This window comes from Meriones unguiculatus, chromosome 6 (assembly GCF_030254825.1).
Source record: "Meriones unguiculatus strain TT.TT164.6M chromosome 6, Bangor_MerUng_6.1, whole genome shotgun sequence".
Classification (NCBI taxonomy): Eukaryota; Metazoa; Chordata; class Mammalia; order Rodentia; family Muridae; genus Meriones; species Meriones unguiculatus.
Genome location: NC_083354.1, coordinates 31,574,346 through 31,600,631, shown reverse-complemented (window position 1 = coordinate 31,600,631; position 26,286 = coordinate 31,574,346). Strand labels below are relative to the sequence as shown.

General features: G+C 57.2%; 1 protein-coding gene across 3 annotated transcripts in view; it reads left to right on the top strand.

The window, feature by feature from the left end:
- Vipr1 (vasoactive intestinal peptide receptor 1) overlaps positions 1 to 26,286 on the top strand; it is a 27,658-nt gene extending 1,372 nt beyond the window's left edge. The window contains exons 2-13 of one of the 3 annotated variants that reach the window (XM_021647426.2): positions 7,914 to 8,019; positions 11,937 to 12,041; positions 13,901 to 14,007; positions 14,684 to 14,787; positions 15,097 to 15,229; positions 18,239 to 18,392; positions 18,811 to 18,871; positions 19,109 to 19,175; positions 19,501 to 19,592; positions 21,907 to 22,036; positions 22,215 to 22,256; positions 22,737 to 26,286. In XM_021647426.2, coding sequence (XP_021503101.1) covers positions 7,914 to 8,019; positions 11,937 to 12,041; positions 13,901 to 14,007; positions 14,684 to 14,787; positions 15,097 to 15,229; positions 18,239 to 18,392; positions 18,811 to 18,871; positions 19,109 to 19,175; positions 19,501 to 19,592; positions 21,907 to 22,036; positions 22,215 to 22,256; positions 22,737 to 22,928 — 1,293 coding nt within the window. In that variant the 3' untranslated portion in view covers positions 22,929 to 26,286. Of the gene's footprint in view, positions 1 to 7,913; positions 8,020 to 11,936; positions 12,042 to 13,900; positions 14,008 to 14,680; positions 14,788 to 15,096; positions 15,230 to 18,238; positions 18,393 to 18,810; positions 18,872 to 19,108; positions 19,176 to 19,500; positions 19,593 to 21,906; positions 22,037 to 22,214; positions 22,257 to 22,736 lie in introns of all 3 variants that reach the window. The other 2 variants (XM_021647427.2, XM_021647425.2) reach the window with 2 other exon arrangements.

Genomic DNA, 26,286 nt, shown 5'->3' with positions numbered 1-26,286 from the left:
GTCTCTGACCCAGGTGCCCTCCATCTAGATGCAGCTTAGCCCCTCCAACACCTGCTCTTCCCTCCTCCCAAGTCTATTCACTCAGAGCCAACTCTGACTCCTCCTCCACGGAGCCTTCCTTGGTTGTGTCTTCCACTCCGGCCCCATCTTCAGTCCTGAGCTGTTCGCCCTCTCTGTGGAGTTAGCCTCACTGTCCTCTTGGCCCAGTGCAGGACTTGGCCCACAAAGCAGGGGGAGGGTACTTAGCCTGGGCTGGAAGAGGGACCTCCTGCTGATCTGCCCCTCTGTCCTCACTTGGTCCCTCCTGGAATGGGCACTCAGTGTTCCTGCCCCAGCCGGACTTGGGGGGACACGTTATCAGAGTCATAAAATGGCAGCTGCAGAGTTCATGTTGAAGGCACAGAGCCTTATCATGCTGTTTATGGGGCCCTGCCTCAGCCGAGGAAGGAAAATCTTTGAACGGGGAAGCCAAAAGAAAAGAAAGAAAACCTCCAGTGTCCCAAAGGAGGAAGTAAAGTGTGTCCCAAGGCCTCCCATAGCTCCTGCCCCCTGGCAGCAGACAGGTGCCCAGTGCCCGGCTGCTGGAGACACTCAGACTACAGACAGGTCGAGGTCCTACCTTGCAAGGGTCTCCACTGGAGGAGCAAGTGACCTCAGATGGCTGTGGGGCACAGCCTCTCAGAGCTGAGGGACAGGGCTGCTGTGACAGACAGACAGGAAAAGAAAACCCATGGAAGAAGCAATGCCCTAGAGTTTGGCTACACTGGCCGACCTGTACCTGCAAACTCTGAACGCAGCCTTTGCTCGCCTGGCTCCAGGTAAGGAGAGCCCCAGTCACCAGCTTCTATGAGAGCCTGTGTGGTGAAGGGCAAAGCTGGCCCCGCTGAGCATGCCCCAGGCGGCTGGAGGCCACACCTCAGCAGAGGAGTCCTTTCTGGCCACTACTGCCAGCTTTTCCCTGGGTTGCCAATTACCACCCAGGAAACATGGCAGCTACTGGGACAGACCACCCTCTGGAATAGAGAGAGCCTCAGCTAGGCCTGCCCAGGACTTGCGTGGGAGCCACAGGTCAGGACAAGAGCCTTGGACCCTGGTCCACCCCACAGTCACAGCTTTAATCTCCACAGAAGGACCTGGTTTCCTCATCTCTGAAGGGACAAAAGAACCCTCGGCCCAGTGTGAAGGGGAATTGGGGAGACAGGGCAGGGCTGGAGCCAGTCCCACTTTCTGGCTGGGGCCTGATCTCTGAGCCTGGCAATGCTAGGCGTCTAGACAGGCCCTGTGTGGACTCTGAAGGAAGGGAAGAAATGAAGGGGTTCTGTGCCCATGGGACAGGTCATCCTGCTTTTTGGTACCAAGCTTGGACCTTTATCAGCTGGGGCAAGCAAGGTCCGTGAATGGGGTAGAGTGGCCTGTCAGAGGAGAGGGGGTAGTGGTGGGTGAGACAGCTCACAGTAAGGGGAGCCTTGATGCATCCAGCATGGTCACAGTACCTGCGTTAGGCCCCTACCCTCCTGCCGGCACCAGCTCCTCCGCTTGGCCCCTTGGCTTAGGGGTGAGGGTTGGATGCTGGGGGCTAACGTGAGCCTGGCCGTTTTCTCAGCCTCCCAGACTCTGTCCTCTGAGTTGGACTCCCGACATAGAAAGGTTGCCGTGGTACAAAGCAGAGATGCAATGCGTAGAAATTCTCTCCTGCTTCCCAGAACTGCTTCTGAAGAAAAGAGCTCAACTTCTCCACTCCCTGAATAGGGCTTTTTCTTCCTTTAACTGTAAAATGTTTCAAACATAAGCAAGTAGAGAGAACATTTTGATAGCTGTGAGTGGTGGTGGCTCTGCCTGGAATCTGGCCCTTATGAGGCTGAGGTCGGAGGACTGAGTTCAAGGCTGCCGGGCTCCACAGCGATGCGTAATAAGATATGTCATATGAGATATAATCGAATAAGTAATGAACCGCACAATGGGGACTGGAGAGATGGCTCAGTGGCTAGGTGCGCCCCCTGCTCTTGGAGAAGACCTGTACTGGTGCACTCGCTCACAACCACATGTAACTCCACTTCCAGGGCATCTGACAGCCCTGGTGCCCTGCTGCGGGCGCCTGCAGGCATACCACGCACACACATGCATTAAGAAACACACACACGCACATACGAAATTCAAAACTATTTGTGAAAGGGTGGTATAATGAACGTACAGTTATTCCCCGGGCTTGACCTTGGGTAACTTTAATGTTAATGTTTACATCACTTGTTTATTTTGGCTAAAGCATATTCAAGTCAATTAGAAGACTGTTGCCGTTTAACCCATCGGTTCAAAACGCATCTCTAAGATCAAAGACCCGTTTCCTGTAACTGATATTCTGCCCACACCTCACAGTTTGCACTCTCGCCTCCCTCACCCAACGCTGAAGTTTTCTCCAAGCCCAGGCCGAACAGTGGCATTCTCAGAGGCCGGCCTGCTGCAGTGACTCTTCCGCCTGACGGGGGTGGGGTCGGGTGGCCCGCCAGTGGGCATTCGGGGTGAGAGTGAGGGCGCAGCGGGCTGCAGGCAGGCCCCCGGCAGGACCAGCCTTCTGTGCATTCCCTCTCCTGTGGCTTCAGACTCTCAGATCCGCATCTCTCAGGAAGTGCCTCCTCCTAGCTCCCTCAGAACAAGTTCTTCCTGCATGACAGGTCATTGGGGGAGGGGAGGAGTCTGCAGGCTGGCATCCGAAAGTCAGAGACCTGCAGCCCCGGGCGCCCCGGGCGGCTGGTGTACGGTCTTCTGCAGGTGGTGGCAATGCTAGCAGCAGCCGCACACCTGGTCCTCTCCCCAGGGGTGCCTGGGACAGCAGGGCATCACACGGAACATGACCCAGCAGGTTCGCTGAGATGGCACAGGCTGTGCTGAGAGTCGAGCAAATATGAGAGCTCTTGAAAGCTCATGCTGTCTGTCTGTCTCTCTCTGCGCGTATGTGTGTGCGTGTATGTGTGTGTGGTGGTGGTAGTGGTATTAAACAGAGCTGGGCATGGTGACACACCTGTAATCTTAGCACTGAGGAGGCTGAGGCGGGTACAGAACCAGCCCCTGTGAAAAAGGAACAAATGAGACTGTGTGTGTGTGTGTGTGTGTGTGAGAGAGAGAGAGAGAGAGAGAGAGAGAGAGAGAGAGAGAGAGAAGAGAGAGTTTAAAATGAGCTGGGCATGGTGATGCACACTTATAATCTCAGCACTCAGGAGGCTGAGGCAGGAAAATTGCCAGGATGGTTTCCAGTCTGGGCAATTGTAAATGGCCACATACACTCACAGAAAAGCTTGTGTTGGGGCACAGGTTCTGTTTTCTTGGGCAAATGCTTAGGCTGGCTAGCCAGATGTGCACACCAGATGTGCTGAGGGTGCAAACTCAGGTCCTTGCCCTTCAACAGCAAGTACTTCACAGATGAGCATCTCTTCAGCTCCCCGGGGAGGTTTTAACCCCCAAGTGCAACTCTGTGCCCTGGTTTTCCTCACGTAGCGCATGCACACTCACACCAGCTCTCGTTCTACATTTTTCACTGAGAGCAGCTGTCCTCAAGAGGAGCCGTGATTCACAAAATGTAGATTAGGAGGGAAGGGAGGCCCATGTTCTTGGGAAAGATGCACGGAAATCCAAGGAAGGAAAAAGAGCCCAGACTTTCTGTGGATGGAGGGACCAGACGGCTCACGACCTCCTTATGATCGGCTACAGCTGCCTCTTGTCAGCTCAGACTGTCCAGGCATCCGAACGGCATAACCACAGGGACATAGGGCCCAGGCCAGGGCTCTGGTCATAACTGCCGCCCACTTAAGGAGTTCCCTGATGCGAGGCTGGTGTCCTCGGCATGTGAGATGCTTGTGCCACTAGGAACAGGCGTATTTTGGGGCACGGGCAGCCACTGAGGGGAGTGTGAGGTAGACTGAGTCAGGAAAAGTGTGAACTTAATGCATTGCTGCCCTCGGCTGTGCAGATGTGCTTGTAAATCATCCCATTTACCCACCCAAGCAGTGGCCATCAGTGTGACCCAGAACCTGTGGCCCTCACAGGCTCTGCCACCCCATGACCGAAGCTTCCTCGGGGCCGTGGCTGTGCCATGATCTGTCCCAGTGTTTGAAAAGATTTCTTGAGCTAGAAAAAGTGCATATCTGAAGTGGCAGTTCAGCAAATTGCTCTGGTGTGTGTGGTGGTGTGGTAACCACACAGGTAAACTTACTATGCCTTCCTGCCTTCCTGCCTTCCTGCCAGGCTTTCCCATACGCTCACCGATAAAATCAGGTCTTTCTTTGCTCTTCTACAGAGCGTCTCCTCTCCCTGGGTCGTCCGTTTCCCTCTCTGCCTGTCGTCACGTGATCTGGGGCTCTGGGCAGCACTTACACGAATTGTCTGTAGGGCAGACATCAAGTGCCACCAGCTACCGCCAATTCCCGGTCTCCTCTGAGGGGCCCAAGTTCCAGAGCAGGTCACAACAGCATAAAAGCAGGTCACAACATCATACTTCATTTGTAGTGATTCCTGGTGCTTGGGATCTGCAGGCAGCAAGCTTTTCCTGCCTCGGCCCTCTCATAGTCCCTTCAGAGGCCACCTGCCCCACAAAAGACTCTTGTTACCATGTGTCCAACCCCTATAATGTGACAGGTCTTTGCTAAGTGGGTGTCCCCTACCCTCATCCTTCTGGATCGCACCTTTGAGAGGCCCCCGTAGCCTAGGAGTCAACGCCCATTCTTCAAAACCAGTACTCGAGGCCCTTCCCAAGTCTGACCCGGCCTCGCTTCCACAGCTCCTCACGAGATGTCCCTGGAATGCTTCATAGTGTCTACACAAGGCTTCCTCAAACACGGTGGGACACCATGTCTCCCCGTCTGTGTGTAGACTGGCATGCTGACTCCACCCCAGCCTCCTTCTGTATAAACTCTCTGTGTGACCCACCCTGATGCCCACTGTCCGCTAGACCCCATCCTGGAGCTCATCCAGTGATCCACAAGCTTGGCTGTATTTGGCCAGGGAATTTTCCAATGTCCACTGTGTGTCTGAAGTCCAGAAGGATAATGAGGATGTTTAGAAAAAGGAAACAAATGGGAGAGGAAGTTGAAGGTCTGCCTGAATTCCTCAGTGATAAGGGCCAGAGGGAGCTGCCCTGCTCTGTCCTCCCAAGGGCCGTGGTTGACCAGATGGCCAAAGGCAAGGGTTTGGCAAAGGATTAAGTCTGCATGGACTAGGGTCAGAGACTTGGGTCCTATCTGGGGATGTGACTCCCTCTCTGGGTCCCTGTTTCTTCTCCATCCCTCCAGACATGAGTATTTCACCTCACTAAATTTTGGCAAAACCCTTTAGCTCTGGGTACCATACTCTCCTTGATTCCCAGATGCTTAGGGTTCTAGACTAACCTGGGGACTCTGGATGCAGGCTCCATTCCTCTCCCTAAGCAAAGCCATGCCCTGGGGTACTTTCCCTGGAGGGACGGTGGCATACTGGCAACCAGAATTCTATGAGAGTAACCAGCCGAAGGGACCGAGGACTACGTGCCCCACAACAATTCAAAACGAATGTCTGGGGAGATGGCTGCTGGACACCTGCGGGCCTTGCAGGCACAGTGCTTGAGTTGGAGCCCTGGAACCCAGACAAGAAATAAAGGAAGAAATCGGGAGATTAAAGGAAGGAACGGAGGAGCCCAAAACTGAGTGGCTGTCTGGAACGTGAAATGCAGTTTGAGGGCAGAGAGAGGTAGACCCCTGGGGTTTGCAAGGCAGCCAGCCCAGTCTGTTTGGCACATTCTAAGCCAATGAGAGCCCCTGCCTCAAAAAATAAGGTGGGTAGTACCTGAGGAACAGTACCTGAGGTTAGACTCTGACTTCTATGTGCACATTCACACATTTGCACCCATACACACACAAACACACACACTCTCTGTCTCTCCATGTATATATGGCTAAAGGCCAGAGGGAGCCCTAGCTCTGTCCTCCCATGTATATATGGAATACCGCCTGGCAATCTGTATGGTCAATTCTCTGGCCTGAGAGGAACCCAAAAGTGAGGGACAGCCATTGTTCTGTCCTCAGACCACAAGAATGGACTCACTGGGTGTAACTCACTTAAGCCATGAACAAGGCCTTGGCTCTTGTTGTGGGAAGATCTTGTTTCAGACAGGCCTGCCTTCACTGTCAAGCAGCTCTGGGTTTTCTCTGTCTCCATCCTGCTGCCCCTCGGTGGCCTTCATCATCGTGTTCTGTTTGTCAACAAGATTACCACAGAAACCCCAGCCTCTGGTTCTTTGGGGTTTTTCCAGTCCAGTGGGGAGAATTAAACCTCCTAGCTTAATCCGAAGTCCCAGGAGTGTGGGCTCCTGCCTCAGATGAGTCTCATTTGGGCTGGCCGCCAGGCACCGAGGCTGGGAATGCCGACTGCCTGAAGTCTCAGTCATAACCAAAGCCCCTGCAGGGGGTTCGCCAGGAGCAGTGGGGGGAAGGCTCTTGCTCGTGGGAGCAGCATGCGCACAGAAAGAGCAGGTATCCGTGAGGAAGGTGCTGAGAGTCTGGGATGAGCCCACAGCCCGAAGGCATCCAGCTGGTGGTAGCCTGGTGCCTGAGAGGATGGAAAGAAGGAAAAACGGTGAGGGACATGGTTCCCCGCACCCTGACTTCCTCTTCCAGAGGGCGAGCCAGCTCAGCCCCTGAGCCACACACCTCCGCCAGCATGGCCTGAGGCAAAGCATGCTGTCCCCAAGGGGTCTCTTTGGAGCCACCTTGTGTTTCTCTCAGCAGTACTGCAGAATGATGCCCTGTGACAGCCCCCGCCCTGTCCGAGTCTACTGTCCGAGTGCCAGGCGGAAAAGGAAGTGCTAGCCGCGTCTGGAGTCCCGCTGGCTGCGTACCTGTGTTCACTGTGTGGCTGCCAGACCCAGACAAGTGAAGTCTGGGCAGCAGGGACGCGTGAGGGAGGAGGTCTTCCTGTGGACCTGGGCTAGGACAACCACAGTGCTGGGTGGACACTGGTGACCTGGGAAATGACAAGAGAGCCACCGTGGTGGAAGGGACAAGCCTCCGCTTAGACCTCTCTCTTGGTGGTGGAGAATGCCCTGCCGCCTGGGTGCAGGCCGGTCACCAGTGTTGGCTCACTTAGACCACTGGTTGAGTTCATGTTCTTTGATGCCGCTGGCCAGGAGGTCCCCTTAGAGGGAGCAAATACAGGGAGCCCCGGAGCCATGCCTTATCCACCCTGATCCTGGGCTCTGGCAGGCTCAGGCCAGGGAGAAGGTGAGGAGACTCGGAGGTCTGGCAGGAAGGGATTACTACGCCATCATCATGAGCAAGAATGAACAAAGGCTCTGCCTTTGAAGGAGGTGTGGCCGGGCTCCTCTGTTCTGCCTGGCTTGTCCCCAGGAACCGGAGGCTGATACCCAACATCCTGTAATGGGGCCCTGCTAGCATGGCCCCACCCACATAGGGAGACTGAGGCAGGCCAGGGTGGCAGAGCCTAGTGATTGGCTTAAGACTTTAGGGAAAGGCTCTTTGCCTCCCAGGGTCAGAATCCTTACAGCAAGAGCATTGCTTGGGATCCAAGAGGCCTGAGAGGGTCCTCAAGGCAGAAGCGGGATCAGTGAGACCATTTGGAGCACACAGGTCAGGATCAGGCTGCTGTCGAGGGCTGAGTAGGGGTACAGTCTGGGGTTGAGATGCTGCCCAGTCTGGGGCTTTTGTGAGGTACAGACTGGAGCTGGGATAAGGGCTTATCTGGGCCTAAGATGAGTTATAGACCGAGCTTGGGGTGGCAGTTCAGAATGAGGCTAGGGTGAAGACCCTGGCCAGAGTGGACATCAGTGTGGAAGTCAGACCCCCAGGCTGAGAGCTGGTTCAAGCTCGACCCAGCTCTGGCCCCTGCTCAAGTCTGTGGATGGGCCTAACGTCTTCTGTCTGCTTTGTCCTCAGGGCGTCTGGGCGACCAGCCCCCATCACCAGTGTGAGTACATGCAGATGATTGACAGGCAGCGCCTGCAGTGCCTGGAAGAGGCCCAGCTGGAAAATGAAACCGCAGGTGAGCCTGGTGGAAACAGGGGAGTCCTAAGACCCCTCAGGTCACCAGCCCAGCCTTCCAGAAGAGCCAGTCACATGAGGCTCAGGGGCAGAGGTCATACCGCCGAGCTCTGGGTAAGGGCAGCAGGACCTCCATGCTTCCCTGACCCCACCCAGGTCTGGGAGTTCCCAGCCCTTGTGTGTGAACAAGGCGGTTAACCAAGGCTCCGAAAGCACAGAGGCAGCTGTGCTCCTTAGGGTCCAGACACGATTGTTGCCCACCCAAGGAGGGGAACGTAGGATGCCCGGGAGCCTGTCCGCGATGAGGCCGGTGAGTTCCATAAACCCAGGCCTCTCGCTCGACCACCTGGGGGCACTCCAAATCAACTTCCTTGGCCCCTGACTTACCTAGAGCTCAGATGAGACCGACTGGCCAGACCCTGCCGCAGGCCATCAAGACAGACAGCTCTGCTTGGTGTGGTTGTTCAGGGTTGAGCAAATTTGCAGGGGTGGGCAAGTCCAGGGGAACAATGGGGCTGAAAGGGTGGGACACCCAGGCTCCCTGTGCTGGGAGAGAGCTGGTGCGGCAGAGGCGGAAAGGCAGCTGGGACTCCATCTGGGTCTTCTCCCTCGGCTGGGCTCACGGGTACAGAATGGAGCACCTGTGCAAGGAGCACCTGTCAGCCTCACAGGCCCTGGCTCCTGACCCCACTCTGAAGCTGCTGTACAACCTTTGGTGGTCCTTCCTGAAGACGGGTGCACAGGCCTGCTGTGCTCATGAGTGTATGTGGGCCTGGCAGGGGCCACGCTCTGTGGCAGGGTGGCCCCTGACGCCTATAGACCAAGGAGGCCTGGGTGGCTGGCTTACTAGACCTGCCTGTGTGCCCCGCTCTGCACTGCCAGGCCTCACGATAGTGGGGGAGCCAGAGGAGCTTGGACCCCAGACCCTGGGTCCCAGAGGGGGCCTGGCCACCGCCATGACCCCAGTGAGGTCACTGTTGGCACAGGGTGCTTGTGGAACGCCAACGCCCAGCCCACCAGGCAGGCATCTGGAAGAGGGCAGGTGCAGGTGTGCACACTGGGGGTCTGCCCTGGCTGCGGCTGACGCTCTGCACACACTCACATCGGTGCAAGAGGGCATGCCTGGCCCGTGTCTGTCGGTGCCTTCCCTGTGCCTGTCTCTGTATGGCAGAGGCCTGTATCTGTGTAAACCTGTATGTGACATGTGTGTGCGGTCCCTGAGTGTCTGTGTGAGTGCTTGGGGGTGTGGTCAGACTGTGTGTTGTGTCTCTCTGTGTCTGCTCACTCGGTGGCCTTCCCGTGGCCACACACGTATGTTTGCATGTGTGTCTGGAGTCAGTATGCCCGAGAATACGTGTGAGTGTGCATCGTGATATATAGGCAATTGTATAAAATCAACCCATTGGGGCCTTCGTTCGTGCCAGCTTCTCCATCCCTCATGTCAGCCTCTTAGGTTTTGCTGCTGGGCTCTCAGCCCTGAATGGACACACCAGGAAACCGCACACACACATCATTTCTAGAACTGAACCAGCCTTCCTCATGACTGTCATTACTCCATGACTTCCCAGCCCAGCTGCCCAGCAAGCCAGGCCTGAGGTGCTCGGCAGGGAGCCTTCCCGCTCCTACAACACGCGTCTCTCCTCCTCCGTTCCCTGGCTTGCTGGCTGACCAAGGCCCAGGCCCAGTGCACCGCTCGGCCTACTGTGCTGCACTTCTCTGAGGCCCAATGCTGCCTCCGCACCGGGCAGAGCCCAGTCCCTTCTATTCTGCCCCACCTCTGCTGAAGCTGAGTCCAGGACCTGGCGCACGCGCGTGCGTACACATACACTCACGCACGCACGCACGCACGCACGCACATACACACACACACACACCTCTTCAGCTCAGGCTGGCAGCTCTGGAAGCTTGAGGCCTGGCGGAGACCCAGACACAATAGCTGGCCTGCAGAACAGGGCGTGCCCAACACTGTCATTCAGGGTACATAAAGTCCAGTGGCAGCCAGATTCCCAGAGAAATGCTTCTGAGCCCCGAAAGCCCGGAGGAATGTGTGACTGGGCGAGAGGCGGGCCACACCTCGTCCGGCCACCTTGCCTCGTTTCCTCATCTGTGAAATGGACTGGTTACATAAGCTGAGACAGTGTTGGGACATCCCAGAGCTAGGGCTCGCTGGTGTTAACTGAGCCAGGCAGGGGCTCAGGGGCAGACCTGCCTGGCCTCAGGGGCTCCTCGAGGGTGCCACCTGGCTGCTGTGGCTGCAGGAGGGCCTTCCCCGCCACCCCACCCCTCCTCAGCTGCCACAGGACCACGGCACTGAGAGCATGAGGCTCCTCCCCCTCCCCTTCCCAGGCCCCCTTCTTGAGAACTTGTGAACCTTCGGACCTGGGCTGGTCTGGGCTTGGCCCAGCTGGCATCGACTTTGCCTCTGGGGTGGGGTTTCCTGAGCAGGTCTGTGGGGCTGGGATTGGCAGCACTTCGAAGAGACCAACTCACTCAAGAGAGGAGTCGAGGGGAGTCCTCTTATCACAGGGCATCCACGTTCCTAGAGACCCCGGAGGCGCCCCTTGGCAGCCTCAGCAGCCAGACTCCCAGCAGAAACAAGTCTCCACTCAGCGGGCCTGCAGTGCTTTGCAAGCTCCGTGACAGGCTCGCTACCGCCAGCCCGCTGCCCTGTGCCCAGCACTGTAGAGCTAACCTCCCAGCGCTGCCTTTCTGTGAGAAAACAGGATCCACAGGCACACTCCGTGTTTTCCAACAGTGGTGGTCTCTGACAGGGCCCCTGGGTGGACCTTGCTCTTTTTGAATGTGGATTATTAGCCTTGTTTGTGTGGGAAGGCAGGCTTGAACCGTGGGGCTGAATGACCTGAAGCTGCTGCGGTGATTTGGTAAGATAAAGTTCTGAAATCTAAATGCATGTTTTCTTACAAACCCTAAAAACGAAGGCCACTTATTGTACTGCTAGAAATACACATGAGGCTCTATAAAAGAAAAAAAAAAAAAAAAAACAGGCAGGGAGCAGTTTATAATCCAATCTGGGCGCATGTGCAGGCGTGATGGCAGTAAAAGAGGAGACAGCCGAAGGCCGTGCCCGTAAACACAAGCTCCGGGAATGAGAGCCATAAGCGTAGGTTGAAGTGTGCAGCCGGGCTCACAGGCAAGCGCTGCAGAAGGTGACACAACCTTCCTCAACTTTGACCAACTCTCATTAAAGTCCAGAACGAAATGAAATACGGGCTTTGCTCCCTCTTCCCGGTGGCTGCTTTGCCGGAATGCTTCACAGAGTCAGCTCCTTTGCTCTGAGGACTTGGATGCCATAGCCTTGGCTCTTGTCATTCAAAAAGTGCCCAGGAGCTGAGCCAGAATGAAAGACAGTTTGCCATTGGGCAGAACCAGCTGGGCTACCTGCCTGGTACCTACCTGTGTCTTGTCTTTCAAGTGTGGCAGTCCGAGGGCACAAGCCCTGGGTCTCATCCCCAGCACTGTAGAAACTGGGCATAGTGGCGCATAGTGGCGCATACTTGTGATCCAACGACACTCAAGAGGTAGAGACAGGAAGATCAGACAGATACTCAAGGTCTCCTTTGGGGCCAGCATGACCTACACAAGACCCTGTCTAAAAGAGATAGGTAGGTAGGCAGGTGATGGATGGATGGATGGATGGATGGATGGATGGATGGATGGATGTGTGGGTAGGTGGATGGATGGATGGACAGACGGACAGACAGATAGATAAATGATGCCATGTTGGGAAGTTCTATCCCTTACGTAGAGAGGACCTTCTTTCCTTCCCCTCAGCACAGGACCAGTGCAGCCTGGGCAGGCACAGTCTCCACTCTGACAGGAGGCACCTGAGGAAAGGAGGAGGGAGGGGCAGTCGCCATGCTCATTTGGTGACACGTGTCCTGTGCCTTCGTCCCACAGGCTGTGGCATGATGTGGGACAACCTCACCTGCTGGCCAGCGACTCCGCGGGGCCAGGTGGTGGTCCAGGACTGCCCCCTCATCTTTCAGCTCTTCTCTGGTCATGGTAAGAGGCCTTTGCAGAAAGCTGGAGGCCGGACCGTACGCTGTGAACGGGGCCGGCCAGGGGGCTGGGACCAGGAGAGCTGTCCCAGGGGCTAGAGAAACCTGGAGGCACTGAGGCCAGGAATGGCACTGGGCCCTGAGAGGGCTCGACTGGGCCCTGAGAGGGCACGAGGGGTTGATTAGCTCTTCACAGGGAGATAAGCATGTGGGAAGGGCTCACTAAATGTTTGTTCAGCAATTGATAACCGATTGACTGGCAGGTCTGAGTTACGGCTCCTGCGCTCCTGTGCCTTGGTTGTGACTGTCTGCCATGGCCTGGGACCGCCGACCTCTGGAGCCCCAGCACACAGCCTTGCTGTCACACCTTGTGTCTGTTTGCTCAGACATTCCATGAAGACAGAAAGGGAAAAGGGACTCCCTTAGGAGCCACATTCAGTCAGTAGCTGGGGCGCCTTCCGTTACTGAGCTCTGTGCTGCGCAGGCAGTGGGGAGGGACTTTGGGAATGGCCTCCTGCCCTCTGGAGTCCCAGCACGAGCTGAGACACCGCTAAGAGAAAATAAACAAGTGTGTAGTGAAGGGCAGAGGTTCTGGGAGGGGGAGGGGAGCTGGTGGTGCTCTCCCAGAGGAGGGACTGAGGGGATGCAGCAGCTAGCTGGGCACCATCATCCTCACCCCGGTGTGCACCTGAATACCAAGAACCGCCCGCCCCCGTACCCGCTGGGTAGCCTGGCGCCTGCACGGATGCTTAGCGGGGCCCGCTCTGAACTGACGGAGAGAAGGGTGAGACTGCAGCTTGCTAGCTGGACGTCCAGGAGAGTGTGCAGGGAAGGGTGTAAGCAGTCGGCCTTCAGGCCCAGGAGGGGCATTTGCAAGAGCGGGCACGGCTGATGCCAACCCATGCCTTGTTCTCATGGAAGGTAAACCCACAAGTACAGAAGGGCTTGTGCTTTGGCTAGATAAACACCTGCGCGGGAGTGGGGGGAGAGCTCTGGGGTGAAGGTCGCGCTGTGCACGCGTGAGGACGGGAGCTCAGGTCCTCAGCACCCTGGCCAATACAGACACACTTGCGTCTGCACTCCCAGCATTCCCAAGTCAGAGGCTAGTTAAAGGTAGAGCCGACAGATGCAGAAGGGATCTGGTGGGTGGAGAAGTCAGCGAGGACCCCAGTCGCCAGGCCACTGGGTACAGAGCCCAGATGCGACGCCTGGAGGTACCTCTGAGGCACGTGGTACAGATAGATGTATGGACCAGTGGGTGGACGGACAGGTGACAGGATGGAAGTTCCGGCAGGCTGTGCCATGCAGTGGGAGCTGAGCTGAGCTGCAGCCCCAGGGACAGCGAGGCATTCTCTGTCCCTGGACGCACACACTGGGTGTTCAGGTGACAGGTGGGGGCCACCCACAGTTAGGTGTCCTGCTCTTTATGTGGCTCAGGTGAAGGGTCTTCACACCCTGCCTTGGTCTGGTGTGTTTGACACGTTCTGGCTCTCCTGATACGGGCTGCTGGTGTACTCTGGTGAGCATGGCTGTGCGTGACGCCGCCTGTGCCTTCGGGTTGGTGCTGGACAGGTGGTGACTATGTAGACAAACCAGAGTCTTTCTGCCCTGGTTTGTGCTGAGAAAAGGAACCTAATTCTGCTCTATACAACGGAGTCCCAACAACACCAGCTCTTCGTCTGTCCCCAGGACGACGGGCCCCGGCAGCCCAGCAGGATCCTTTCCTCTCCTCACGGGAACCCAAGGGGCTGTTGGAAGAGCTGGAGCCTGGTGGCACCACGGCAGTAGGGAGCGAGAACAGGCTCTGTGGTGCCTCCTGGCTCGAGCCTCTGAGCCTCCTCTCCCTCTGTTGCCTGATTCCAGGCCATAACGTCAGCCGGAACTGTACCGAAGAGGGCTGGTCAGAACTGGAGCCAGCACCCTACCACACTGCCTGCGGCCTGGATGACAGGGTGTTTGGTGTGGATGAGGTGAGGGCAGCTTGTGCTTTTGTACGCTCTGGAGTCCGCCCTCCGAGAGTTTGAATCTCCCAAGGCCCATCCCCTGACTCCCCCAAAAGGGTGCACACAGACTTGATGAGGATCGCACTCATGGAGGGGGTGTCCTCTGAGTGCCAAAACTGACCCCCCCTGAGCTGGTTCGCCTCTGTATGTCAGTAATCCCAGCACTTGGGAAGCTGAGGAAGAAAGAGCACAAGTTTGAGGCTAGCCGCCTGGGCTAACCCCCAAGCTGGTTTGCCTCTCTACATCTATAATCCCAGCACATGGGAAGCTGGGGCAAGAGGACATCAAGTTTGAGATCAGCCTGGGATATACAGGGAGACTCTCTCAAAATTCTGTTTTAAAGATGTGAATGAGTGGTAGACAAGCAGAGCTGTGAGGTCCCCACCTTCCCCATGCTGGGATCTGCCATGCACAGCAGAAAGAAGACTCCATTTACCCCGTCACCCTCTGGCATGGTGCCCATGTGTCCATGAAAACCGGGCCTCAGGCACCACCCAGCTGCTCTTAGGAGCCGTGGGCACATCTTCCCGTTGTGTGTGTGTAGGGGGGGTGCAGGCAGAGCAATAGCCCCTCCTCATCAACAGCCCCCAGCTGAGTACCCCGCCCACTCCCACCCAACATCCTCGCCTGCCTCCTGCAGCAGGAACAGACCGAGTTCTACAGCGCTGTGAAGACTGGCTACACCATTGGCTATGGCGTGTCCCTCGCCAGCCTCCTGGTTGCCGTGACCATCTTGAGCCTGTTCAGGTAAGGCCCAGCCCCAGGCAGCCATGCCCCTGTCCCTGCCCCTGCCAGACCATCAATGCCAACCCCAATAGTGGGTGGCCAAGATGAGGCCTTTAGAACGTCTTGTCCCCTTCCCTGTGTTGGGCACAGAGATAGAGTCTGCCAGAACAGTCTGGATTTACAGGAGGCCAGGGCTGGGTATGTGTCACCTCAGAGGCAGGGCCTGTGCCCTGGAGCACCCCCCCCCTTGCCTGAACCATGGCACCATGCCAGCCAGGGGGGTGGAGTCCAAGGCCCCTTCTGCATCCCAAATGTGCTTGCCCCTTGCAGGAAGCTGCACTGTACCCGAAATTACATCCACATGCATCTCTTCATATCCTTCATCCTGAGGGCCACTGCTGTCTTCATCAAGGACATCACCCTCTTCAACAACAGGGAGGTGGACTACTGCTCAGAGGCCTCGGTGAGGACCCCTCTGACCCCCACTCCACAGTTTCTGCATGCCTAGGTTCCTCACTTTCCTCCTCTTCCCCCTCCTCCTCTTCTCTCTCCTCCTTCCCTCTCTCTCTCTGTCCTTTGTTTCTGTGTCTCTGTCTCTTCCCCTCCCTCACCTTGTCTGTCTGTCTCTGTCCTTTGTTTCTCTGTGTGTGTGTCTCTGGCTGGCTGGCTGTCTCTGTCTCTGCCCTCCTCTCCTCACTAACAGAACGACATACACTGGTCAAATCCCACTTATGTTGAATCCCACTTTCGCTTGGTACAGCTGCAGGTGTGGGCCTTCTGAGAGTTCATATATCTGTGTCTGTTAGGAGGGTTCCTCATAGTCAGTGTCCAGAGCCCCCATCTGGCCTCATCCCTGATTTCTGATCACTGCCTCAATTTCTCCATCTGTGCACATCCTCCCCACATTAACCCCAGCTCGCTGCTCGCCACAGCTAAGAGTCTGTTCCCACACACTCCTGTCCGTCCCCCTGTGCTGACTGTCTCCTCAACCCCATCCCAAGCTTTGCTGGACTCAGGAGGTTCAGGGGACCTCTGAGGAATTCATTGCCAGGCACTGCAGAGTCTGTCTGTTTTCCTTATTTTTGACAAAATACCTGACAAACAGAGGCATTCGTTTGGCTTGTGGTGTGAGGTGCAGTCTAGCCCAGTGGAGAAGGCATGGAGATAGGAGTGTGAGGTGGCAGGTCACATGCGTTTGCAGTCAGGAAGCAGAGATGAACTCGGGGGCTTGGCTCACTTCCTCCTTTTGCTCAGTCCGGGCCCTCAGCTCCTGATGCTCCTCAATCACTGAATCTAAAACCTCCCTCTCAGTCATGCCCAAGTGTGTCTCCTTGGTGTCCTAACTCCTGTCTAGTTGGCAATATTAACCGTCATGGTCTCCAAGGAGCTGAGAGGACCTCATTCTTGGGCAGAGCTTGAAGCAGCCAGGACTCCCACGCTGTGCTTTTGGGCGAGGCCAGGAAGGCACCGTGCTGCCTCTGGATCAGCAGTGCCTGCTTCCCAGAATGGCAAGGTCTTGAATAGGAAGAAAAGACCAGAGTGACTCCACAAGCTGGGGCCAAGAGAGGACCAGAGAGAGGCCTGCAGCCTCCAGAGCACTTATAAAGCTGGACAGGGTGGGCAGAGCAGCAAGAGTGTGGCTCAGAAAGGACTTTCCCCGTCACAGGGAGGAGGGGGAAGGCTGCTCCGTGAGGATGCCTCGCAGCCAAGGCCTGAGAGGGAAGGGAGGCAGCCCAGCTCATGTGTTTAGAGCGGATGAGAATAAGCGGTGCCCTTGGGAGGGGAGCTTGCAGCTGGAGAGTGTTTCTGCAAGGAGACAGAGGCCCAGGCTATGCCCACCAGGGCACCGGAGCCCCTCAATCACTGGCTCATGGCTCTCCTGTTGTCCTCACCGCACGCAACACTCTTCTCCAGTTCCTATAGACCCCAGAAGGAAGACTTGCCCCCGTTCTGCTTCCCCTCCTCTCTTAGTTCTCTGCTGCTGTGGTAAATGCCATGGCCAAGAGCAAGTTGAGGAGGACAGGGTTCATCACATCCCTCAGTGCATCTTTCGGGGAAGCCAGGGAAGGATCCTGGGGGCAGGCTGAAGCAGAGGCCACGGCAAAGTGCTGCTGCTGGCTTGTTTCTTGTGGCCCAGCCTGTCCTCTTACACGGCTCGGGCCGCAGGCCTAGGGATGGCCCTGCCCACAGTGAACTGGGCCCTCCTGCTTCCATCAACACCCCTCAGCCTTAGCAGGCCACATGGTGGGGGCGCTCTATCAGTTAAGGTTCCCTATTCTGAACAGACACCAGTGTCTGTGAACCTGACAGAAAACTACCCTCCTCTCAGTGTCCTCACACCATTTCTGGGTCCCGCTGAAGCCTCACCTCACACTTTATGGTCAGGGAGCTCTTGTCAAAAATTCACCCCCAGGCTCCTCACTCCTGCCAGTCCTCCCTGGAGGACGGGGAGTGGGGAGCAATTGGCTGTCTGTGGAGAGGGTGAAGAGGTGTGGGGGTCCCTGGGAGGGGTAGAGAACAGAATGGAGGGAAAGAAGGCAGGGCTGTAAGAGCTGGCAGGCGAGTGAGAGGCAGAGCTGTTTCCTGGGCTGCCTCAAAGTGCGTGGACAAGATGAATGGCAAAGCGAGTGCCGTATGGGGGAGGTGGTCAACAAATGGGGAGCTAGCTGGCTGGGCGGAGGGACAGCCGAGGTGCGTGGGTGGAGAGACAGCTTAGTCAGTGGGTGGGTTGATGGACAGCTGATGAACGGTGCCTGGATGGCTAAGTTGTCATGAGTGGGGAGGCCAGTAAGGAGCAGTGGCCAGGCATGCTGGCCCACACCTGTAATCCCAGGATGCGGAAGGCCGAGGTATAGCTATGAGTTGGGCGGCAGACAGGACTACATAGGGAGTTCTAGACCGGCCCGGCTGCAGTGTGAGAATGACTGAAAAGCCACTCAGGCATACATCACGTGCACACACAAATCGACAAGGGCCTGGTGGATGGATAGGTAGGCAGGTGGATAGACAGGAAGTGTGTCTATACCTTTGTAAACCTCTTAACATTGTGACATCATGCTACTAACCAGCTTCTTGCTGGAGAACCTCAAAATCCAGTTACCAAAAATATGACAAAAAATAAAAAATAAAAAAAAACCTAACATTTTAAACACGCTTACCATTTTGCGTTGGACTGTATCCATGGCTATTCTCAGCCTCATGCAGCCAGCCACGGGCTGAGGATTGGACATGCCCAGAGACACTGGGATCCATAGCCAGAAGACGTGCAGAAGACACACTGACAGATGGGTAATTTAAATTACCCCATGATGGAAAGTCAAGAGCAGGGATTGCCACTATATTTATCCCAAGAGCCTGGTTGGGAGCTGACAAGCATGAAGTTGGCCAGGCCACAGCTGTGTCCATCCCTACAAACAAAGGCTTCGTAACCAGGGACCTGCCATCCCCCAACCTCCCTCTGCCCCTCCCGCAGGTAGGCTGCAAGGCAGCTGTGGTTTTCTTCCAGTACTGCGTCATGGCCAACTTCTTCTGGCTGCTGGTGGAGGGCCTCTACCTACACACCCTGCTGGCCGTGTCCTTCTTCTCTGAGAGGAAGTACTTCTGTGGATACATTCTCACCGGCTGGGGTACGGGGCACCGGGGCGGGTGGAGGCGAGGCTGGGTAGGCTCCCCCGGAGGTGGGAGGGTGCAGTCCTGGCTTAGGAAGTCCTCAGTGGAGAGTGATGTGCCCCCGCACACATGACCCTGGGGCAGACCTACCTCTCTGCCTCCTACAGCTGCTCCACGGTGTGGGTGGAGGCTGAACAGAAACATCCATTTCCCCTTTCTGATCCTGATGCAGGCTACAGGGGGTTCAAACTAGAAAAGCAAACCCAACTGTCTAGGCAGTCCCAGCCCTCCAGCCTCCAGCTCCCTCCTGGAGTCTTCACAGGGTGAACTGCATTTGTGACTGTAGGGGCAACCCTAAGCGTGCACCCTGCTTTCCTCCTCCCTCTCTCTGGCTCCTCCTCCCAACCCTGCCCCGCCCTTCTCTGGCCCTAACAGGAGTGCCCATTGTGTTCATCATGATCTGGACCATCGTCAGGGTCCATTTTGAAGACTTCGGGTGAGCTGTTGTCCCAACCCCTCCCTCTGGCTGCTGTCACTTGGCGGCAGAATCCCTGGCTTTGCTGCTGCCGTCCAGGTTTGGCAGGTAGACACCACAGCACCAAGCCCAAATCGAGAGGCTGGAGGGGGACGTGGGAAGGGACAGAGCCAGAGCTTGGGGGCAGAGCCGGGACACTGGGAAGATGGCCAGCTCTCAGGCTGAGGACTCTCACCCGAATCCCCGCGCTCTGTCCAGGTGCTGGGACACCATCCACTCCCCCCTGTGGTGGATCATAAAGGGCCCCATCCTCGCCTCCATCCTGGTAAGCCCTCCTCCCCCATCCTCACCTCCTTCCTGGTAAGCCCTCCCCTCGCCAGGGAGCTCAGGGTAGGCAGCCAGCCTCAGAGCACGTAGGAAGTGAGTGTTTAGGTCAGAAAGGAGCCTGAGGTCTCCATCACTCACCCATCTGCCAGCCGTCCCTCTAGAGCAGGCAAGTTGGAGGCAGGTCCTCGGGGATGCAAAGGGGAGTTCCCAGATGATTTGCCCCCAAGGGAGCAGGTGCCAAGAGAGACTGTAGGCAGAGCACCGGGGAAGCCCACCCCAGCTCCCCTCTCTAAGTGACCAACATTGGGGTCCCTCTTCAACAGGTGAACTTCATCCTGTTTATCTGCATTGTCCGGATCCTGGTTCAGAAGCTGCGGCCACCTGACATCGGGAAGAAGGACAGCAGCCCATACTCGTAAGTGTGGGCCCAGCTGCACCTGCTCCAACCTTCCACCTGGTCCTCGGAGCACCCCTTACACTGCACTCACGCCTCTGGACTTACCCACAGCCAGACATTACCCTCACCCACGGCCAGGCTCGCATCCCCTGCCCATCAGCAAGTCTGCAGCACCCACATCTGCTATCCCCGCACTCAGCTTCCTTCAAGTTCAAGCCTGCTGCCACAGGGAGCTTGAGGGGCGTGCAGGACCTGTGCCTTTTCCGCCCTGTGCTCAGCCCTTGGCCTGTACCTGGTAAAGAAGGGGATGCAGTAGAGAGCCAGCGGGTGATGCTCCAGGGAGCCCCCAGTCCACATTGCAGCAACCACAGTACTCCCCAGTGATAACAGCCACGCTGGCAGAGTTCATGACAGGCACAGGCCGAGAGGTCACACTCAGGGACCCTTGGAAAATGCTCCCCACTCTGCACAAAGGACAGCTGCACACTTCCTCTCCCTCCAAAGTTTGGGGTGCGCCGCTGTGGGCAGGAAGGACTGTTAGCTCACGGTTTAAGGGTACAATCCATCATGGCAGAGACATGGCTGCGGAAGTGGGAGGCAGCAAGCTGTACTGCTGCCACAGTCTTGAGGCTGAGAGATGGACAGCTCGCTTTCCCCTTTATACTCCGAGTGGGAACCCAGCTGTAGGATGGTGTCATCAGTAGTCAGGGTGCGTCTCCTGCCTGAATCCCATCCAGAAATCCCATTTCGAACATGCCTGGAGGTTTGTCTCCTCCGTGATGCTAAGACCTGTCAGGTTGACAATTGATATCAATCACCGAAGTACCTCAGTTCATTGCTTAGAAGGAGAGGAGGCGTCTCCCTGTGCTAGGCCCTGGGGAGACCAGCAAGCTCTGTGAAAATCAGAGTTTACAGGCAAGTGAGCACAAGACATGAGCAGGGCACCTACGCGAAAGCCCATAGGACCTTCACACTCACGGTGGCAATCGAGAATGGACCCACCATACAGACCAGGGAGGCCTGGTGGACTGCCAGGCCATTCAGTCCTGGAATCCTGAGTGTTCCTAAACTGGCTTCTGTCAGGGGAATCTCAGGCTGGAAGACTCCCTGCCAGAGTCACGAGCCGCCGGATCTGGGATTCTGTTCTGGAACCCTGTGACTGTCGGGACCGAGGCTGATGCTTCCTCCCATTGCTAGCATGACAGCATTCTATCCCCGGCAGGCTGTGTGGGCAAAGCAGCCCTTTCCTTTCCAGAAGAGGGTGCGTGGGGCTTGCTCGCTGCCGAGAGACAGCACTCCTGAGCCACACAAGAGGTGTTCCTCACCTCGGCAGCCTGGTTTCCCAAGTCCAGCTGCAGTGGGCTAGGATCTGGGGGACAGAACGGAGACTGGCCATGGCCAGGTCTGTGTGGGTGAGATGAAGGAACAGCTGTCGGAGACAGAAGGGAACTGGAGCTGCTGATCCCCAGGGGGCTGTCAGTTCCCACTCTTCACTTTAAAGAAAGCCTCCATCTGTCAGCCTCCAAGTGTGGGATGGGTTCATGGCCAAAGAGGTGTGGCTGGGAGCCAGGCCCAAGAGGAAGGGGAAGGGCCGGGGTGCCTCAGCATAGAGCTTGGGGTAGGATCTCAGGACGGAGGCAGGAGAGGCAGGGCAAACGCGTGCCCAGGGAATCAGGAAACCGTGGCCATCCCTACCTGGACCTGCTCTGAGGTCAGTAGAGCATCCACAGTGGGGGGACACAGGCGTGCTTGCAGGGAATGCTGGCCCTGCTGGCAGCAGGGAGAAAGCTGGTCCTCTGGAGCAGGACACTGTGCTGCTGTGGTGAGGCAGGAGAGGGATGCAAGCTCAGGGCAAGTAGCGACTCCCAGAGACAGGGCCACAGGGGGAGAGCCACGCGTCTGTCTGTCTGTCTGCACAAAGCCGGGTACTCAACACCCCCCTTGGGCACAGGTGGTCAGCCCTGCAGTTCTCATTCCCCAAGGAGCAAAGCTCTTCCAAGGAGACAGCATCTGTGGCTGTGCTGGGCGTATGCCAGCCCGCTCTTCCAGCTGGGGGACAGACTAGGAGCCGTCCGGGAAGCCTTGCCTTCCATAACCTCAGCGGCCTTTCTCCAGGAGGGGAGGGTGGGGGAGTTTAGTTCTCTCTTGTGCTCCCACTGGCCAGGAGGTAGGGCACAGGAGCCCCAGGACACTGACAGGGCACAGCAGTTGGGCATGGCACAGAGCGGCCACTGTTCATCTCAGAGGATCTGGTACTGTGGGCATCTTGTGTGCCCGCACACGCCTACACAGTGGATGTACGCACCCACGCCCTGCCTCTCCCTGTCCCCAGGAGGCTGGCCAAGTCCACGCTCCTGCTGATCCCGCTGTTTGGAGTTCACTATGTCATGTTTGCCTTCTTCCCGGACAACTTCAAGACTGAGGTGAAAATGGTCTTCGAACTTGTCGTGGGGTCTTTCCAGGTACGAGCATGGGCTTTGGGAATTTACCTGGGGTTGCGGGGGCCAGGATGGGGGGGGATCCAGTTTTGTCATTGTCACGAGTTCTGGCTAAGCACCTGCTCTGTGGGGAGCCTGCTCTGTGGGGAGCCAGGTGCAGCACCAGCGTTCCCTTTGCCTCACCTCTCCCCTTCCTCCTCAGGGTTTTGTGGTGGCCATCCTCTACTGTTTCCTCAATGGCGAGGTGAGCGTTTCCCAGATCTGGGCGCCATGTTCAGGGCCTACAGACCTGAATGGGATCCTTGAGAGCCAGCGCGGTCTAAAGCTTGCCTCTCTCAAGCATGGTTCTCAGACCGCAGCACCCCAGTTGCCTAGAATCCCATTCTAAACTGCGGGCTCCAGAGCACTTCACAGGTGGAGAACACTTCCGGCTTAGTGGTGCTGCCAGAACTGGGGGTGAGACATCGAAGGAAGTGCACGTGCTGCCATTAGAACGCCCTCAAGTGGGCGTCTGGATGGATGGGGTGCACTCCGCAGGCAGCATATACTGAATCCTGTGACCTTGTGCGTCCCTGTTGCCCTCTCTCCAAGATCCTGAGGCAACTCGCTGGCTCCCAAGCCTCCCAAGATAACACCAGGGCCTCAGTGTAGCTAGGGACCGGCTGGGGCTAGCTCAACAAAGCTGCGCTGTGGTATGGCGCCTGAGCGCTCTTCCCGCCCCTAGGTGCAGGCCGAGCTGCGGCGGAAGTGGCGGCGGTGGCACCTGCACGGCGTCCTGGGCTGGCGCTCCAAATCCCAGCACCCGTGGGGAGGCAGCAACGGCGCCACGTGCAGCACCCAGGTCTCCATGCTGACCCGCGTCAGCCCCAGCGCGCGCCGCTCCTCCAGCTTCCAAGCCGAGGTCTCCCTGGTCTGACCGCCAGAGGCCGCCAGGCCCCTCCGCAGCCTCCACGCCGCCCGGGAGCGGAGGTTGCAGCGGCGCGGCTGGCTCCAGCCTTGGCCGACGCTCTCCTTCGCTGCGGCCAGGACTGGGTCCACGTTCCCGGGAGCAAGGAGGCCTGACCCTGGAGGATGCCGGGAGGAACCAGCATCCCGCCCCGCCTCCGCAGGCCGCTCTGCCAATCGTGCGCACCAAATCTGCATACACCTCCTGAAAAGCAGCCGTCTGTCCTTAAAGCTTTGGAACCCTGAGGGCGGGAAGGTTCCGCCCTGATCGTGCCTAGAATTCTGATGTGGCCCTCACAGCGCTCTGGGTTAAGCGTTGCCAGCGAGGCTCCTCTCTGAGGACGCAGCCCCCTCCCTAGTGCCCTGCTTTTACTTGGCAGCCGCCCCGGGGGGGGGGGGGTGAGTTCTCTACCTCAGGCAGACACGGTTGCCACCTGGAGTTTCCGTTTGTGGGTCCCAGCTGGGGTCCTCCCTCAGGATGGAATGGCCCCGGTGTGTCCTCCGACCTGGTTGCTCAAGAAAGGGAGAAGACGGCCCCAGCCAGCGATCACCCAGCGGCTTGTCCATCACGTAGGACCAGTCACGCCAGCCTTACGCACAACCAAAGCAATACGGAGCTGCCCGCCCTGGCGCACATCTGCAGGCCAGCGACTGCCGCAAGGGCCCGAGACCGAGAACACATGCCTCTTGATGCTGAGGCCTCCCTGACAGCACTGGTGGGGAAACCGAGCCTGGGAGAGAGCAGGTTTCTTTCCTGTCGCTAGTGCAAACATGAAGACTACCTTTACACAGATGTTACTGCCCTCGCTCCCCACCTGCTGTGCCTCCCGGGGAGAGTGGCTGAGTGTGCTGCTGACAAAAGCCTGGGGGTCAAGGTTATGCCTCCCCTCCACCCTTGGCCTCTAACCCAAGCTGGTATCAGCAGGCCCCCCTCAGAGCCGCACCCGGCTTTGTGACAGTAAATCCTGGCTCTAACGCCCTGGCTTAGTTCTCCTGCTCCCTCTAAGCAGTTGTGTGACCTCTGCTTCAGTGAGAGGAGCCACTGAAGCTACCGCCCTCCTGGCTTTGGACAGGAACCCCACATTTCCATGTGAGGACTTACCCCAAGAGCCTTTGATTCACACCCTGAGTGTGAAGAGGTTGTAACAGGTTCCACTGTGACCCTCTTCCCCCTACACCCAGCTGGAAGGAGACAGACTCTGCCTCATACCAAATCAAAACAGCCAGCGGAGCTGTCGGAAGCAGCAAGGGTTCAGTCATTCCTGGAGACAAAGCAAAGGGAATGCGACAACCAGGTCTCGGTTGCCTGGGGGCCAACTGACATGCTAGTGAGTGCAAACCCCCAGCATGAGCCAGTGGGGAGAGAGGCTGTGTGCTGAGTGGAAGGTTTGCATGGCCGAGGGGCAGGCGGGTGGCACTGGCCGGTCGAGGGACAGCCTGAGAGGGTATATGCAGACGCACCTGTAAATGTCAGGGTTGTCTTGCTGGTGAAGCCACATGTAGATGCCAGGCTGTTGTAAAGAAGCCAGGATGGGCTAGCAGAGGCTTGGATCTGTCGTCAGGGCCCCTTCAAAGGCTGCTCCCTCAGTACGGTGCCAGGACAGATCAGAAATACCTTCCGAGGCCAGAAGGGCCCTGTGCCTGAACGAACAGGCCTGGGATTCCCCCAGCAGTGGTGTGTTGTGGCATCAGGGTAAGGCACAGAGCCCTGGGTGGGCACCAGTGTCCAGCCAAGAGGACAGAGAGTGAGTGAAAGCCAAAGTGCGGCCGAGAGGGGAAGGGCAGAGGTGGGCACTGCCCAGAGAAGGCAGTGAGCAGCTCAGCGGAGGACGTTCTGGGATGAAGAGGCTGGCAGCCTGGGTTAGTGACAGGCGAGGGGTGCTAGGCCTCCTCATCCCAGCCCGCTTTTCCTCTGCCAACACCAGGCCCTCAGGCCTGCCAGGCACCTGTCAGGCCAGGCCGATTCATCTCTATCGCCATCTGGTGGGCGCTTTAAAGACTTTACCAATTTGGACCGCCCTAGCTTACAGCGATCAGGTAGCTCTCACAGCGGGAGGCAACAGACGGAAGGCAGGCCTCCGCGCTAGGCTTCCGAGTGTGAGAGAAAGGTTGTGGTGGGGATCACCCCTCCGGCCAGCCCCACACCTCTCCCTCAGTCAAACCTACCGGACCCGTGTGAGTCAGGCCTGATGGAACCCAGACTCTGGTACTCCTTAGAATGGAACCCTTCCCACACCCTCCAAGGCAGCGTCCAGCTAACTGAGGGGTTATGGAGAGGAAGCTGCGCCACGTGAGCTCGGAGGCTCCGTCAGCTCCGTGGAAAGACTTGCTTGCAGGTGGTCCTCCCACTCTGCAGCACTGCCTGCTCCAGGAGGCGGGCCACCTGCTAGCAGAACAGCACCCAGGCATTTGAGGGCCAGGAGGGTGCTGGGGTGCCAGGGACACCAGAGTCCGGCTGGTAGACATTGGGGCTCTTGCCAGTAGACATAAAGAGAAGGTTTATCAGATGAGGTCAAGAGATGGTGAGAGGTTGATGCAGAGGAGGACCCAGGGTGGATGTCTGCAAAGGGAGCCAGGCCATCAACAGGAAAGGGAGGGAGTCAGTTGGTGAAACACGCAGAAGGGCAGAAGAATGGCTGAGAGGTATAAGGCTGTTGGAAATAGGACCTTAAAGGGACAGAAGGTGGGAAGAGCAAGGCAGCCCCTTTGGAAGGAACCGTGAGCGTAAGGCAAGTCTCCAGGCGTCCCATGGGTGTGCTGGGCACAGCGGGGTAAGGAGTGTGACTCAACCCCTCCGTCTGAGCTCCGTCAGTCTGTTGGTCGGTCTGTTTTAATGAGCAGTGGCTGGGTTTCCCTCCCCCCATGTGGGAACAGGAAGGACTCTTATCTCTGGGGGAAGGGGAAGGGGCGGAGCCACAGCTGGCAGTCATTAAATGTCCTGCTCCAGCCAGGGATGGCCAAGATATTATTAGCCCCAGATCGGTGGCCCTGAAGTCACAGCGTCCCAGGAAAGGGACGAGTAACCTCGGCAGGCAGGCCAGCAGATGGGTCAGGAGGCCATCATGGTAATGCCCCGTCCTCTGCAGGAGACAGATGGGGTGACCAGAAGCCAGAGAGGGGAGTCATTGTAGAGGCTGGAGCTGAACCCAGCTCTCCAAATCCCATAGTCGTGCCTCAGCTATGCTACACAAAGTCAAGGATGGGCATTCGTGTGCCCTCCTGGGGGACCATTTAGCAGTCCTGATTCTGTCTTGATACATTGTTTATCCTGTATTTTTGCATTTATTTTGATATTTTAAAATACTGCATTAAAATATTATTTACCTTGA